This window comes from Procambarus clarkii, chromosome 48 (genome assembly GCF_040958095.1).
Source record: "Procambarus clarkii isolate CNS0578487 chromosome 48, FALCON_Pclarkii_2.0, whole genome shotgun sequence".
Lineage (NCBI taxonomy): Eukaryota > Metazoa > Arthropoda > Malacostraca > Decapoda > Cambaridae > Procambarus > Procambarus clarkii.
Genome location: NC_091197.1, coordinates 27,892,293 through 27,912,551, shown reverse-complemented (window position 1 = coordinate 27,912,551; position 20,259 = coordinate 27,892,293). Strand labels below are relative to the sequence as shown.

The 20,259-nt window shown below is 42.0% G+C and overlaps 1 protein-coding gene across 1 annotated transcript in view; it reads right to left on the bottom strand.

The window, feature by feature from the left end:
* Window positions 1-1,117: 1,117 nt before the first annotated feature.
* LOC138351155 (uncharacterized) overlaps window positions 1,118-20,259 on the bottom strand; it is a 94,143-nt gene continuing 75,001 nt past the window's right edge. The window contains exons 3-4 of the mRNA XM_069302791.1: window positions 1,640-2,791; window positions 1,118-1,123 (exon numbers count right to left, since the gene is read on the bottom strand). Of these exons, the coding sequence (XP_069158892.1) occupies window positions 1,118-1,123; window positions 1,640-2,791 (1,158 nt within the window). The remainder of the gene's footprint in view (window positions 1,124-1,639; window positions 2,792-20,259) is intronic.

Below are 20,259 nucleotides of genomic sequence, written 5' to 3'. Positions count from 1 at the left end.
AGACCCGTTGGGCCTTGTTAGTGGTTGTCTTGTGGGGGGGGGGGGGGTTGGGAGTGGGGGGGGAGGGGGGGGGGGAGAGAGAGAGAGAGAGACAGAGAGAGAGAGAGAAAGAGAAGGAGAAGCAAGAAGGCTTATCTCTAGTCTTGACCAAGTCTGGTGGGAACGGTCTGAACATCAGAGCCTGCAACACCGTCGGGACGTTGTTGGTCTTACTGTTATGTACAAGGCCAACATCCTCAAAGTTACGTGCCTGGCCCAACCCCGTGGACAACCAGTAGTTGCCACCCGTAGCACTAGGCTCTCAACCTTCAACAGTCTCATGCTGGAACTGCCATTCTCAAGAACATGACTCCATCAGCGATCATTCACTGACTGACTCCCATCCGGAACTTGTTCGCCCAACAGGTTGACACACGGGAGATCAGGTCAACTGATCACATGAAGGCTCTGACACACAGTTGGCTACGGGCTCATCCTCTTCCTTATATGATTGTTACTTAATGTTGTTAATGAATAAAGGCTATTCCTAATGATGCAAATAATAGGCTCATGAAATAAATGGGTCTTTAGGAGCAAGTCTCAACTGAGCTGAGGTTGGATAACAGCTCTTGCTTGTAGTTTCACCAGGTACACTTAAGCCAAAGGCCCTAATGAGCCCCTAGTCGTAGTTTACTAAAAATAAAACAGAGAGAGAAATAGAGAAAGAGAGAGATAGACAGATAGTGGGGGGGGGGGAGTGACTCATGGGATTTATTAATTTATTTACAATTATAATGTATATAGTAATTTATTTTTTACATTAACTCATATATTTCGACAGTGGACTGTATGATGTTTAAATTCCCACAAATCGTTTCGTACACATTCTGGGGGTTAATAAAGTATATATGTATAGTCTATCACTCAAAATATTTAGTAGTAGACATTCACTACAATATTATACAACATGTATTAGTAATTAAATACAAAATACAGGTTATGTGTATAGTTGTTATGGGGTGATGAAGCAGGTATGAAGAGTGATGAACAGGCCAGACGATACTCATCATGGGCGAGGCTGGCCTCAACACATGGTACTCCTTGTTCCAGGTAATTGTTCATGCTTCTTCCCCTTCACTTACACCTGTCAAAGGCCTCACACAATAACACTAACCTGTATATGACACCTATATCAGGGGGGAAATATTATAATATATTGATGAAAGATGAGAATATTGCTCCACTGTTTTGTTGCTCTCTAGCGTCCTAACCGGCTTACCCTAATCTCCAGCTAAAGTATTAACGACAAGACCTACCATTAATGTATGATGACTTACTGTAAATATGTAGCTCTTGTAATAGCACTTTCTCTGTAACTAGCTGACATTGTATCTATAAGGTGTGAAAGATTGAAGAAATTGTTTATGTAATAATCTAAGATGAGGTCTGATAAAGACCTTTTGTGCCCTCTGTAATGCTTTTGCGCTACCGCTCACAGGATGAGTATGGGGTGCACAATAAACTAGTCGCCTTCGGCGGCAACAATAAAAAAAATCAATCCAGCTAACATTACTGGCCAGGAGTGAACAACATAATGGGTTTGTGAAGGAGCACTTGCCGTAGTGTAGAGGCAGTAAGTGTTGATGTTGGGAGCACTTACCGTAGTGTAGAGGGAGTAAGTGCTGATGTTGGGAGCACTTGCCGTAGTGTAGAGGGAGTAAGTGCTGATGTTGGGAGCACTTGCCGTAGTGTAGACGGAGTAAGTGTTGATGTTGGGAGCACTTACCGTAGTGTAGACGGAGTAAGTGTTGATGTTGGGAGCACTTGCCGTAGTGTAGAGGGAGTAAGTGTTGATGTTGGGAGCACTTGCCGTAGTGTAGACGGAGTAAGTGTTGATGATGGGAACACTTGCCGTAGTGTAGAGGGAGTAAGTGCTGATGATGGGAGCACTTGCCGTAGTGTAGAGGGAGTAAGTGTTGATGTTGGGAGCACTTGCCGTAGTGTAGAGGGAGTAAGTGCTGATGTTGGGAGCACTTGCCGTAGTGTAGAGGGAGTAAGTGCTGATGATGGGAGCACTTGCCGTAGTGTAGAGGGAGTAAGTGCTGATGATGGGAACACTTGCCGTAGTGTAGAGGGAGTAAGTGCTGATGATGGGAGCACTTGCCGTAGTGTAGAGGGAGTAAGTGCTGATGATGGGAGCACTTGCCGTAGTGTAGAGGGAGTAAGTGTTGATGTTGGGAACACTTGCCGTAGTGTAGAGGGAGTAAGTGCTGATGTTGGGAGCACTTGCCGTAGTGTAGAGGGAGTAAGTGTTGATGATGGGAGCACTTGCCGTAGTGTAGAGGGAGTAAGTGCTGATGATGGGAGCACTTGCCGTAGTGTAGAGGGAGTAAGTGCTGATGTTGGGAACACTTACCGTAGTGTAGAGGGAGTAAGTGCTGATGTTGGGAGCACTTGCCGTAGTGTAGAGGGAGTAAGTGCTGATGTTGGGAACACTTGCCGTAGTGTAGAGGGAGTAAGTGCTGATGATGGGAACACTTGCCGTAGTGTAGAGGGAGTAAGTGCTGATGATGGGAGCACTTGCCGTAGTGTAGAGGGAGTAAGTGCTGATGATGGGAACACTTGCCGTAGTGTAGAGGGAGTAAGTGCTGATGATGGGAGCACTTGCCGTAGTGTAGAGGGAGTAAGTGCTGATGTTGGGAGCACTTGCCGTAGTGTAGAGGGAGTAAGTGCTGATGATGGGAGCACTTGCCGTTGTGTAGAGGGAGTAAGTGCTGATGATGGGAGCACTGGCCTTAGCACTGGTCTTATCCTGGTGAGTCAAGAAGTGTTCTCCTCCACTGACGCAAGCTGCGTCTTATCCTGGTGAGTCAAGAAGTGTTCTCCTCCACTGACGCAAGCTGCGTCTTATCCTGGTGAGTCAAGAAGTGTTCTCCTCCACTGACGCAAGCTGCGTCTTATCCTGGTGAGTCAAGAAGTGTTCTCCTCCACTGACGCAAGCTGCGTCTTACCCTGGTGAGTCAAGAAGTGTTCTCCTCCACTGACGCAAGCTGCGTCTTACCCTGGTGAGTCAAGAAGTGTTCTCCTCCACTGACGCAAGCTGCGTCTTATCCTGGTGAGTCAAGAAGTGTTCTCCTCCACTGACGCAAGCTGCGTCTTATCCTGGTGAGTCAAGAAGTGTTCTCCTCCACTGACGCAAGCTGCGTCTTATCCTGGTGAGTCAAGAAGTGTTCTCCTCCACTGACGCAAGCTGCGTCTTACCCTGGTGAGTCAAGAAGTGTTCTCCTCCACTGACGCAAGCTGCGTCTTATCCTGGTGAGTCAAGAAGTGTTCTCCTCCACTGACGCAAGCTGCGTCTTACCCTGGTGAGTCAAGAAGTGTTCTCCTCCACTGACGCAAGCTGCGTCTTATCCTGGTGAGTCAAGAAGTGTTCTCCTCCACTGACGCAAGCTGCGTCTTATCCTGGTGAGTCAAGAAGTGTTCTTGTTCACTGACGCAAGCTGCGTCTTATCCTGGTGAGTCAAGAAGTGTTCTCCTCCACTGACGCAAGCTGCGTCTTATCCTGGTGCGTCAAGAAGTGGTTTAAGGACAACATTTGACCTGTTTTAGTACTGATAAATAAGTTGGTTCAAGGGGGAAATGTTGATATGATGTTCGCAGTCCAGAGACTGTGATGTGTTACGAATAATTCCCATTAATACAGCTGGTGAAGGTGATGAGTCACAATAACGGGGCTGAAGTATGTTGACCAGACCAAACACTAGAAGGTGAAGGGACGAAGACGTTTCGGTCCGTCCTGGACCGTCCTGGACTTGAGAATGGTCCAGGACGGACCGAAACGTCGTCGTCCCTTCACCTTCTAGTGTGTGGTCTGGTCAGCATAGCTGGTGAATTTAATGGCGACATATGGCAATGATATTCCCGTTTTCTTCTGAGGACTTTTCCACTAGAGCCACGTTTTCTATTAATTAATTTGTTAGTACAAACCAGGAACAATCTTATCTGTCTATTGTATTATATGTTAGTAAATGGTGTTAGAGAGAGAGAGAGACAGACACACACACACACACACACACACACAGACAAAGACAACATCACAGACTAAGCTTAAAGACAGACAGACAAAGACAACATCACCCACTAAACTTACACACAGACAGACAAAGACAACATCACCCACTAAACTTACACACAGACAGACAAAGACAACATCACCCACTAAACATACAGACAGACAGACAAAGACAACATCACCCACTAAACTTACAGACAGACACACAGACAGACAAAGACAACATCACCCACTAAACTTACAGACAGACAGACAGACAGACAGACAGACAGACAGACAGACAGACAGACAGACAGACAGACAGACAGACAGACAAAGACAACATCACCCACTAAACTTACAGACAGACAGACAAAGACAACATCACCCACTAAACTTACAGACAGACAGACAGACAGACAAAGACAACATCACCCACTAAACTTACAGACAGACAGACAGACAGACAAAGACAACATCACCCACTAAACTTACAGACAGACAGACAAAGACAACATCACCCCACTAAACTTACACACAGACAGACAAAGACAACATCAGCCCACTAAACTTACACACGGACAGACAAAGACAACATCACCCACTAAACTTACAGACAGACAGACAAAGACAACATCACCCACTAAACTTACAGACAGACAGACAAAGACAACATCACCCACTAAACTTACAGACAGACAGACAAAGACAACATCACTCACTAAACTTACAGACAGACAAAGACAACATCACCCACTAAACTTACACACAGACAGACAAAGACAACATAACCCAATAAAATTACACACAGACAAAGACAACATCACCCACTAAACTTACACACAGACAGACAAAGACAACATCACCCACTAAACTTACACACAGACAGACAAAGACAACATCACCCACTAAACTTACTCACAGACAGACAAAGACAACATCACCCCACTAAACTTACACACAGACAGACAAAGACAACATCACCCACTAAACTTACACACAGACAGACAAAGACAACATCAACCACTAAACATACACACAGACAGACAAAGACAACATCACCCACTAAACTTACACACAGACAGACAAAGACAACATCACCCACTAAACTTACTCACAGACAGACAAAGACAACATCACCCACTAAACTTACACACAGACAGACAAAGACAACATCACCCACTAAACTTACAGACAGACAGACAAAGACAACATCACCCACTAAACTTACACACAGACAGACAAAGACAACATCACCTACTAAACCTACAGACAGACAGACAAAGACAACATCACCCACTAAACTTACACACAGACAGACAAAGACAGCATCACCCACTAAACTTACACACAGACAGACAAAGACAACATAACCCAATAAACTTACACACAGGCAGACAAAGACAACATCACCCAATAAACTTACAGACAGACAGACAAAGACAACATCACCCACTAAACTTACACAGAGACAGACAAAGACAAAATCACCCACTAAACTTACACACAGACAGACAAAGACAACATAAACCAATTAACTTACACACAGGCAGACAAAGACAACGTCACCCACTAAACTTACACACAGACAGACAAAGACAACATCACCCACTAAACTTACACACAGACAGACAAAGACAGCATCACCCACTAAACAGACTTACAGACAGACAGAAAAAGACTACATGACCCACTAAACTTACTCACAGACAGACAAAGACAACATCACCCACTAAACTTACACACAGACAGACAAAGACAACATCACCCAATAAACTTACAGACAGACAGACAAAGACAACATCACCCACTAAACTTACACACAGACAGACAAAGACAACATCACCTACTAAACTTACACACAGACAGACAAAGACAACATCACCCACTAAACTTACACACAGACAAAGACAACATCACCCAATAAACTTACACACAGACAGACAAAGACAACATAACCCAATAAACTTACACACAGGCAGACAAAGACAACATCACCCACTAAACTTACAGACAGACAGACAAAGACAACATCACCCTACTAAACTTACACACAGACAGACAAAGACACCATCACCCACTAAACTTACACACAGACAGACAAAGACAACATCACCCACTAAACTTACAGACAAAGACAACATCACCCACTAAACTTACACACAGACAGACAAAGACAACATAACCCAATAAACTTACACACAGACAGACAAAGACAACATCACCCACTAAACTTACACACAGACAAAGACAACATCACCTACTAAACTTACACACAGACAAAGACAACATCTCCCACTAAACTTACACACAGACAGACAAAGACAACATCACCCACTAAACTTACACACAGACAAAGACAACATCACCCACTAAACTTACACACAGACAGACAAAGACAACATCTCCCACTAAACTTACACACAGACAGACAAAAGCAACATCACCCACTAAACTTACACATAGACAAAGACAGCATCACCCACTAAACTTACACACAGACAGACAAAGACAACATCACCCACTTAACTTACACACAAAGACAACATCACCCACTAAACTTACACAGACAGACAAAGACAACATCACCCACTAAACTTACACACAGACAAAGACAACATCACCCACTAAACTTACATACAAAGAGAACATCACCCACTAAACTTACACACAGACAAAGACAACATCACCCACTAAACTTACACACAGACAGACAAAGACAACATCACCTTCTAAACTTACAAACAGACAGACAAAGAGAGCATCACCCAAAAAACTTACACACAGACAGACAAAGACAGCATCACCCACTAAACTTACACACAGACAGACAAAGACAACATCACCCACTAAACTTACACACAGACAGACAATGACAACATCACTCACTAAACTTACACACAGACAGACAAAGACAACATCACCCACTAAACTTACAGACATACAGACAAAGACAACATCACCCACTAAACTTACACACAGACAGACAAAGACAACATAACCCAATAAACTTACACACAGGCAGACAAAGACAACATCACCCAATAAACTTACAGACAGACAGACAAAGACAACATCACCCACTAAACTTACACAGAGACAGACAAAGACAAAATCACCCACTAAACTTACACACAGACAGACAAAGACAACATAAACCAATTAACTTACACACAGGCAGACAAAGACAACATCACCCACTAAACTTACACACAGACAGACAAAGACAACATCACCCACTAAACTTACACACAGACAGACAAAGACAGCATCACCCACTAAACAGACTTACAGACAGACAGAAAAGACTACATGACCCACTAAACTTACTCACAGACAGACAAAGACAACATCACCCACTAAACTTACACACAGACAGACAAAGACAACATCACCCAATAAACTTACACACAGACAGACAAAGACAACATCACCCACTAAACTTACACACAGACAGACAAAGACAACATCACCTACTAAACTTACACACAGACAGACAAAGACAACATCACCCACTAAACTTACACACAGACAAAGACAACATCACCCAATAAACTTACACACAGACAGACAAAGACAACATAACCCAATAAACTTACACACAGGCAGACAAAGACAACATCACCCACTAAACTTACAGACAGACAGACAAAGACAACATCACCCTACTAAACTTACACACAGACAGACAAAGACACCATCACCCACTAAACTTACACACAGACAGACAAAGACAACATCACCCACTAAACTTACAGACAAAGACAACATCACCCACTAAACTTACACACAGACAGACAAAGACAACATAACCCAATAAACTTACACACAGACAGACAAAGACAACATCACCCACTAAACTTACACACAGACAAAGACAACATCACCTACTAAACTTACACACAGACAAAGACAACATCTCCCACTAAACTTACACACAGACAGACAAAGACAACATCACCCACTAAACTTACACACAGACAAAGACAACATCACCCACTAAACTTACACACAGACAGACAAAGACAACATCTCCCACTAAACTTACACACAGACAGACAAAAGCAACATCACCCACTAAACTTACACATAGACAAAGACAGCATCACCCACTAAACTTACACACAGACAGACAAAGACAACATCACCCACTTAACTTACACACAAAGACAACATCACCCACTAAACTTACACAGACAGACAAAGACAACATCACCCACTAAACTTACACACAGACAAAGACAACATCACCCACTAAACTTACATACAAAGAGAACATCACCCACTAAACTTACACACAGACAAAGACAACATCACCCACTAAACTTACACACAGACAGACAAAGACAACATCACCTTCTAAACTTACAGACAGACAGACAAAGAGAGCATCACCCAAAAAACTTACACACAGACAGACAAAGACAGCATCACCCACTAAACTTACACACAGACAGACAAAGACAACATCACCCACTAAACTTACACACAGACAGACAAAGACAACATCACCCACTAAACTTACAGACATACAGACAAAGACAACATCACCCACTAAACTTACACACAGACAGACAAAGACAACATCATCCACTAAACTTACACAAAGACAGACAAAGACAACATCACCCACTAAACTTACACACAGACATACAAAGACAACATCACCCACTAAATTTACACACAGACAGACAAAGACAACTTCACCCACTAAAATTACACACAGACAGACAAAGACAACATAACCCAATAAACTTACACACAGACAGTCAAATACAACATCACCCACTAAACTTACAGACAGACGGACAGACAAAGACAACATCACCCACTAAACTTACACACAGACAGACAAAGACAGCATCACCCACTAAACTTACAGACAGACAGACAAAGACAGCATCACCCACTAAACTTACAGACAGACAGACAAAGACAGCATCACCAACTAAACTTACAGACAGACAGACAGACAAAGACAACATCACTCACTAAACTTACAGACAGACAGACAAAGACAACATCACCCACTAAACTTACAGACAGACAGACAAAGACAACATCACCCACTAAACTTACAGACAGACAGACAGACAAAGACAACATCACCAAATAAGCTTACACACAGACAAAGACAACATCACCCACTAAACTTACAGACAGACAGACAGACAGACAAAGACAACATCACCCACTAAACTTACAGACAGACAGACAGACAAAGACAACATCACCCACTAAACTTACATACAGACAGACAGACAAAGACAACATCACCCATTAAACTTACAGACAGACAGACAAAGACAGCATCACCCACTAAACTTACACACAGACAGACAAAGACAACATCACCCACTAAACATACAGACAGACAGACAAAGACAACATCACCCACTAAACTTACAGACAGACACACAGACAGACAAAGACAACATCACCCACTAAACTTACAGACAGACAGACAGACAGACAGACAGACAGACAGACAGACAGACAGACAGACAGACAGACAGACAGACAAAGACAACATCACCCACTAAACTTACAGACAGACAGACAAAGACAACATCACCCACTAAACTTACAGACAGACAGACAGACAGACAAAGACAACATCACCCACTAAACTTACAGACGGACAGACAAAGACAACATCACCCACTAAACTTACAGACAGACAGACAAAGACAACATCACCCACTAAACTTACACACAGAAAGACAAAGACAACATCACCTACTAAACCTACAGACAGACAGACAAAGACAACATCACCCACTAAACTTACACACAGACAGACAAAGACAGCACCACCCACTAAACTTACACACAGACAGACAAAGACAACATAACCCAATAAACTTACACACAGGCAGACAAAGACAACATCACCCAATAAACTTACAGACAGACAGACAAAGACAACATCACCCACTAAACTTACACCGAGACAGACAAAGACAACATCACCCACTAAACTTACACACAGACAGACAAAGACAACATCACCCACTAAACAGACTTACAGACAGACAGACAGAGACTACATCACCCACTAAACTTACTCACAGACAGACAAAGACAACATCACCCACTAAAATTACACACAGACAGACAAAGACAACATAACCCAGTAAACTTACACACAGACAGTCAAATACAACATCACCCACTAAACTTACAGACAGACGGACAGACAAAGACAACATCACCCACTAAACTTACACACAGACAGACAAAGACAGCATCACCCACTAAACTTACAGACAGACAGACAAAGACATCATCACCCACTAAACTTACAGACAGACAGACAAAGACAGCATCACCAACTAAACTTACAGACAGACAGACAGACAAAGACAACATCACTCACTAAACTTACAGACAGACAGACAAAGACAACATCACCCACTAAACTTACAGACAGACAGACAGACAGACAAAGACAACATCACCCACTAAACTTACAGACAGACAGACAAAGACAACATCACCCAATAAGCTTACACACAGACAGACAAAGACAACATCACCCACTAAATTTACAGACAGACAGACAGACAGACAAAGACAACATCACCCACTAAACTTACAGACAGACAGACAGACAAAGACAACATCACCCACTAAACTTACAGAGAGACAGACAGACAGACAGCCAAAGACAACATCACCCACTAAACTTACAGACAGACAGACAAAGACAGCATCACCCACTAAACTTACACACAGACAGACAAAGACAACATCACCCACTAAACATACAGACAGACAGACAAAGACAACATCACCCACTAAACTTACAGACAGACACACAGACAGACAAAGACAACATCACCCACTAAACTTACAGACAGACAGACAGACAGACAGACAGACAGACAGACAGACAGACAGACAGACAGACAGACAAAGACAACATCACCCACTAAACTTACAGACAGTCAGACAAAGACAACATCACCCACTAAACTTACAGACAGACAGACAGACAGACAAAGACAACATCACCCACTAAACTTACAGACAGACAGACAAAGACAACATCACCCACTAAACTTGCAGACAGACAGACAAAGACAACATCACCCACTAAACTTACACACAGAAAGACAAAGACAACATCACCTACTAAACCTACAGACAGACAAAGACAACATCACCCACTAAACTTACACACAGACAGACAAAGACAGCATCACCCACTAAACTTACACACAGACAGACAAAGACAACATAACCCAATGAACTTACACACAGGCAGACAAAGACAACATCACCCAATAAACTTACAGACAGACAAAGACAACATCACCCACTAAACTTACACAGAGACAGACAAAGACAACATCACCCACTAAACTTACACACAGACAAAGACAACATAAACCAATTAACTTACACACAGGCAGACAAAGACAACATCACCCACTAAACTTACACACAGACAGACAAAGACAACATCACCCACTAAACTTACACACAGACAGACAAAGACAGCATCACCCACTAAACAGACTTACAGACAGACAGACAGAGACTACATCAACCACTAAACTTACTCACAGACAGACAAAGACAACATCACCCACTAAACTTACACACAGACAGACAAAGACAACATCACCCAATAAACTTACAGACAGACAGACAAAGACAACATCACCCACTAAACTTACACACAGACAGACAAAGACAACATCACCCACTAAACTTACACACAGACAGACAAAGACAACATCACCCACTAAACTTACACACAGACAGACAAAGACAACAGCACCCAATAAACTTACACACAGACAGACAAAGACAACATAACCCAATAAACTTACACACAGGCAGACAAAGACAACATCACCCACTAAACTTACAGACAGACAGACAAAGACAACATCACCCTACTAAACTTACACACAGACAGACAAAGACAGCATCACCCACTAAACTTACACACAGACAGACAAAGACAACATCACCCACTAAACTTACACACAGACAGACAAAGACAACATCACCCACTAAACTTACACACAGACAGACAAAGACAACAGCACCCAATAAACTTACACACAGACAGACAAAGACAACATAACCCAATAAACTTACACACAGGCAGACAAAGACAACATCACCCACTAAACTTACAGACAGACAGACAAAGACAACATCACCCTACTAAACTTACACACAGACAGACAAAGACAACATAACCCAATAAACTTACACACAGACAGACAAAGACAACATCACCCACTAAACTTACACACAGACAAAGACAACATCACCTACTAAACTTACACACAGACAAAGACAACATCTCCCACTAAACTTACACACAGACAGACAAAGACAACATCACCCACTAAACTTACACACAGACAAAGACAACATCACCCACTAAACTTACACACAAACAGACAAAGACAACAACTCCCACTAAACTTACACACAGACAAAGGCAACATCACCCACTAAACTTACACACAGACAAAGACAGCATCACCCACTAAACTTACACACAGACAGACAAAGACAACATCACCCACTTAACTTACACACAGACAAAGACAACATCACCCACTAAACTTACACAGACAGACAAAGACAACATCACCCACTAAACTTACAGACAGACAGACAAAGACAACATCACCCACTAAACTTACACACAGACATACAAAGACAACATCACCCACTAAACTTACACACAGACCGACAAAGACAACATCACCCACTAAACTTACACACAGACAGACAAAGACAACATCACCCACTAAACTTACACACAGACAGACAAAGACAACATCACCTACTAAACTTACAGACAGACAGACAAAGAGAGCATCACCCAAAAAACTTACACACAGACAGACAAAGACACCATCACCCACTAAACTTACACACAGACAGACAAAGACAACATCACCCACTAAACTTACACACAGACAGACAAAGACAACATCACTCACTAAACTTACACACAGACAGACAAAGACAACATCACCCACTAAACTTACAGACAGACAGACAAAGACAGCATCACCCACTAAACTTACACACAGACAGACAAAGACAGCATCACCCACTAAACTTACACAAAGACAAAGACAACATCACCCACTAAACTTACACACAGACAGACAAAGACAACATCACCCACTAAACTTACACACAGACAGACAAAGACAACATCATCCACTAAACTTACACAAAGACAGACAAAGACAACATCATCCACTAAACTTACACACAGACATACAAAGACAACATCACCCACTAAACTTACACACAGACAGACAAAGACAACATCACCCACTAAACTTACACACAGACAGACAAAGACAACTTCACCCACTAAAATTACACACAGACAGACAAAGACAACATAACCCAATAAACTTACACACAGACAGTCAAATACAATATCACCCACTAAACTTACACACAGACAGACAAAGACAACATCACCCACTAAACTTACTCACAGACAGACAAAGACAACATCACCCCACTAAACTTACACACAGACAGACAAAGACAACATCACCCACTAAACTTACACACAGACAGACAAAGACAACATCACCCACTAAACTTACACACAGACAGACAAAGACAACATCACCCACTAAACTTACACACAGACAGACAAAGACAACATCACCCACTAAACTTACTCACAGACAAAGACAACATCACCCACTAAACTTACACACAGACAGACAAAGACAACATCACCCACTAAACTTACAGACAGACAGACAAAGACAACATCACCCACTAAACTTACACACAGACAGACAAAGACAACATCACCCACTAAACCTACAGACAGACAAAGACAACATCACCCAATAAACTTACACACAGACAGACAAAGACAGCATCACCCACTAAACTTACACACAGACAGACAAAGACAACATAACCCAATAAACTTACACACAGGCAGACAAAGACAACATCACCCACTAAACTTACAGACAGACAGACAAAGACAACATCACCCACTAAACTTACACAGAGACAGACAAAGACAACATCACCCACTACACTTACAGACAGACAGACAAAGACAACATCACTCACTAAACTTACACACAGACAGACAAAGACAGCATCACCCACTAAGCAGACTTACAGACAGACAGACAGAGACAACATCACACACTAAACTTACTCACAGACAGACAAAGACAACATCACCCACTAAACTTACACACAGACAGACAAAGACAACATCACCCAATAAACTTACAGACAGACAGACAAAGACAACATCACCCACTAAACTTACACACAGACAGACAAAGACAACATCACCCACTAAACTTACACACAGACAGACAAAGACAACATCACCCAATAAACTTACACACAGACCGACAAAGACAACATAACCCAATAAACTTACACACAGGGAGACAAAGACAACATCACCCACTAAACTTACAGACAGACAGACAAAGACAACATCACCCTACTAAACTTACACACAGACAGACAAAGACAGCATCACCCACTAAACTTACACACAGACAGACAAAGACAACATCACCCACTAAACTTACAGACAAAGACAACATCACCCACTAAACTTACACACAGACAGACAAAGACAACATAACCCAATAAACTTACACACAGACAGACAAAGACAACATCACCCACTAAACTTACACACAGACAGACAAAGACAACATCACCCACTAAACTTACACACAGACAAAGACAACATCATCCACTAAACTTACACACAGACAGACAAAGACAACATCACCCACTAAACTTACACACAGACAAAGACAACATCACCCACTAAACTTACAGACAGACAAAGACAACATCTCCCACTAAACGTACACACAGAAAGACAAAGGCAAAATCACCCACTAAACTTACACACAGACAAAGACAGCATCACCCACTAAACTTACACACAGACAGACAAATACAACAACACCCACTTAACTTACACACAGACAAAGACAACATCACCCACTAAACTTACACAGACAGACAAAGGCAACATCACCCACTAAACTTACAGACAGACAGACAAAGACAACATCACCCACTAAACTTACACACAGACAGACAAAGACAACATCACCCACTAAACTTACACACAGACCGACAAAGACAACATCACCCACTAAACTTACACACAGACAGACAAAGACAACATCACCCACTAAACTTACAGACAAAGACAACATCACCCACTAAACTTAAACACAGACAGACAAAGACAACATCACCCACTAAACTTACACACAGACAGACAAAGACAACATCACCTACTAAACTTACACACAGACAGACAAAGGCAGCATCACCCACTAAACTTACACACAGACAGAAAAAGACAGCATCACCCACTAAACTTACACACAGACAGACAAAGACAACATCACCCACTAAACTTACACACAGACAGACAAAGACAACTTCACCCACTAAACTTACACACAGACAGACAAAGACAACATCACCCACTAAACTTACAGACAGACAAAGACAGCATCACCCACTAAACTTACACACAGACACACAAAGACAGCATCACCCACTAAACTTACACACAGACAGACAAAGACAACATCACCCACTAAACTTACACACAGACAGACAAAGACAACATCACCCACTAAACTTACACACAGACAGACAAAGACAACATCACCCACTAAACTTACACACAGACAGACAAAGACAACATCACCAACTAAACTTACACACAGACAGACAAAGACAACATCACCCACTAAACTTACACACAGACAGACAAAGACAACATCACCCAATAAACTTACACACAGACCGACAAAGACAACATAACCCAATAAACTTACACACAGGGAGACAAAGACAACATCACCCACTAAACTTACAGACAGACAGACAAAGACAACATCACCCACTAAACTTACACACAGACAGACAAAGACAACATCACCCACTAAACTTACACACAGACCGACAAAGACAACATCACCCACTAAACTTACACACAGACAGACAAAGACAACATCACCCACTAAACTTACAGACAAAGACAACTTCACCCACTAAACTTAAACACAGACAGACAAAGACAACATCACCCACTAAACTTACACACAGACAGACAAAGACAACATCACCCACTAAACTTACACACAGACAGACAAAGACAACATCACCCACTAAACTTACACACAGACAAAGACAACATCATCCACTAAACTTACACACAGACAGACAAAGACAACATCACCCACTAAACTTACACACAGACAAAGACAACATCACCCACTAAACTTACACACAGACAGACAAAGACAACATCTCCCACTAAACGTACACACAGAAAGACAAAGGCAAAATCACCCACTAAACTTACACACAGACAAAGACAGCATCACCCACTAAACTTACACACAGACAGACAAAGACAACAACACCCACTTAACTTACACACAGACAAAGACAACATCACCCACTAAACTTACACAGACAGACAAAGACAACATCACCCACTAAACTTACAGACAGACAGACAAAGACAACATCACCCAGTAAACTTACACACAGACAGACAAAGACAACATCACCCACTAAACTTACACACAGACCGACAAAGACAACATCACCCACTAAACTTACACACAGACAGACAAAGACAACATCACCCACTAAACTTACAGACAAAGACAACATCACCCACTAAACTTAAACACAGACAGACAAAGACAACATCACCCACTAAACTTACACACAGACAGACAAAGACAACATCACCTACTAAACTTACAGACAGACAGACAAAGGCAGCATCACCCACTAAACTTACACACAGACAGAAAAAGACAGCATCACCCACTAAACTTACACACAGACAGACAAAGACAACATCACCCACTAAACTTACACACAGACAGACAAAGACAACTTCACCCACTAAACTTACACACAGACAGACAAAGACAACATCACCCACTAAACTTACAGACAGACAAAGACAGCATCACCCACTAAACTTACACACAGACACACAAAGACAGCATCACCTACTAAACTTACACACAGACAGACAAAGACAACATCACCCACTAAACTTACACACAGACAGACAAAGACAACATCACCCACTAAACTTACACACAGACAGACAAAGACAACATCACCCACTAAACTTACACACAGACAGACAAAGACAACATCACCCACTAAACTTACACACAGACAGACAAAGACAACATCACCAACTAAACTTACACACAGACAGACAAAGACAACATCACCCACTAAACTTACACACAGACAGACAAAGACAACATCACCCAATAAACTTACACACAGACCGACAAAGACAACATAACCCAATAAACTTACACACAGGGAGACAAAGACAACATCACCCACTAAACTTACAGACAGACAGACAAAGACAACATCACCCACTAAACTTACAGACAGACAGACAAAGACAACATCACCCACTAAACTTACACACAGACCGACAAAGACAACATCACCCACTAAACTTACACACAGACAGACAAAGACAACATCACCCACTAAACTTACAGACAAAGACAACATCACCCACTAAACTTAAACACAGACAGACAAAGACAACATCACCTACTAAACTTACAGACAGACAGACAAAGGCAGCATCACCCACTAAACTTACACACAGACAGAAAAAGACAGCATCACCCACTAAACTTACACACAGACAGACAAAGACAACATCACCCACTAAACTTACACACAGACAGACAAAGACAACTTCACCCACTAAACTTACACACAGACAGACAAAGACAACATCACCCACTAAACTTACAGACAGACAAAGACAGCATCACCCACTAAACTTACACACAGACACACAAAGACAGCATCACCCACTAAACTTACACACAGACAGACAAAGACAACATCACCCACTAAACTTACACACAGACAGACAAAGACAACATCACCCACTAAACTTACACACAGACAGACAAAGACAACATCACCCACTAAACTTACAGACAGACACACAGACAGACAAAGACAACATCACCCACTAAACTTACAGACAGACAGACAGACAGACAGACAGACAGACAGACAGACAGACAGACAGACAGACAGACAGACAAAGACAACATCACCCACTAAACTTACAGACAGACAGACAAAGACAACATCACCCACTAAACTTACAGACAGACAGACAGACAGACAAAGACAACATCACCCACTAAACTTACAGACGGACAGACAAAGACAACATCACCCACTAAACTTACAGACAGACAGACAAAGACAACATCACCCACTAAACTTACACACAGAAAGACAAAGACAACATCACCTACTAAACCTACAGACAGACAGACAAAGACAACATCACCCACTAAACTTACACACAGACAGACAAAGACAGCACCACCCACTAAACTTACACACAGACAGACAAAGACAACATAACCCAATAAACTTACACACAGGCAGACAAAGACAACATCACCCAATAAACTTACAGACAGACAGACAAAGACAACATCACCCACTAAACTTACACCGAGACAGACAAAGACAACATCACCCACTAAACTTACACACAGACAGACAAAGACAACATCACCCACTAAACAGACTTACAGACAGACAGACAGAGACTACATCACCCACTAAACTTACTCACAGACAGACAAAGACAACATCACCCACTAAAATTACACACAGACAGACAAAGACAACATAACCCAGTAAACTTACACACAGACAGTCAAATACAACATCACCCACTAAACTTACAGACAGACGGACAGACAAAGACAACATCACCCACTAAACTTACACACAGACAGACAAAGACAGCATCACCCACTAAACTTACAGACAGACAGACAAAGACATCATCACCCACTAAACTTACAGACAGACAGACAAAGACAGCATCACCAACTAAACTTACAGACAGACAGACAGACAAAGACAACATCACTCACTAAACTTACAGACAGACAGACAAAGACAACATCACCCACTAAACTTACAGACAGACAGACAGACAGACAAAGACAACATCACCCACTAAACTTACAGACAGACAGACAAAGACAACATCACCCAATAAGCTTACACACAGACAGACAAAGACAACATCACCCACTAAATTTACAGACAGACAGACAGACAGACAAAGACAACATCACCCACTAAACTTACAGACAGACAGACAGACAAAGACAACATCACCCACTAAACTTACAGAGAGACAGACAGACAGACAGCCAAAGACAACATCACCCACTAAACTTACAGACAGACAGACAAAGACAGCATCACCCACTAAACTTACACACAGACAGACAAAGACAACATCACCCACTAAACATACAGACAGACAGACAAAGACAACATCACCCACTAAACTTACAGACAGACACACAGACAGACAAAGACAACATCACCCACTAAACTTACAGACAGACAGACAGACAGACAGACAGACAGACAGACAGACAGACAGACAGACAGACAGACAGACAGACAGACAAAGACAACATCACCCACTAAACTTACAGACAGTCAGACAAAGACAACATCACCCACTAAACTTACAGACAGACAGACAGACAGACAAAGACAACATCACCCACTAAACTTACAGACAGACAGACAAAGACAACATCACCCACTAAACTTGCAGACAGACAGACAAAGACAACATCACCCACTAAACTTACACACAGAAAGACAAAGACAACATCACCTACTAAACCTACAGACAGACAAAGACAACATCACCCACTAAACTTACACACAGACAGACAAAGACAGCATCACCCACTAAACTTACACACAGACAGACAAAGACAACATAACCCAATGAACTTACACACAGGCAGACAAAGACAACATCACCCAATAAACTTACAGACAGACAAAGACAACATCACCCACTAAACTTACACAGAGACAGACAAAGACAACATCACCCACTAAACTTACACACAGACAAAGACAACATAAACCAATTAACTTACACACAGGCAGACAAAGACAACATCACCCACTAAACTTACACACAGACAGACAAAGACAACATCACCCACTAAACTTACACACAGACAGACAAAGACAGCATCACCCACTAAACAGACTTACAGACAGACAGACAGAGACTACATCAACCACTAAACTTACTCACAGACAGACAAAGACAACAT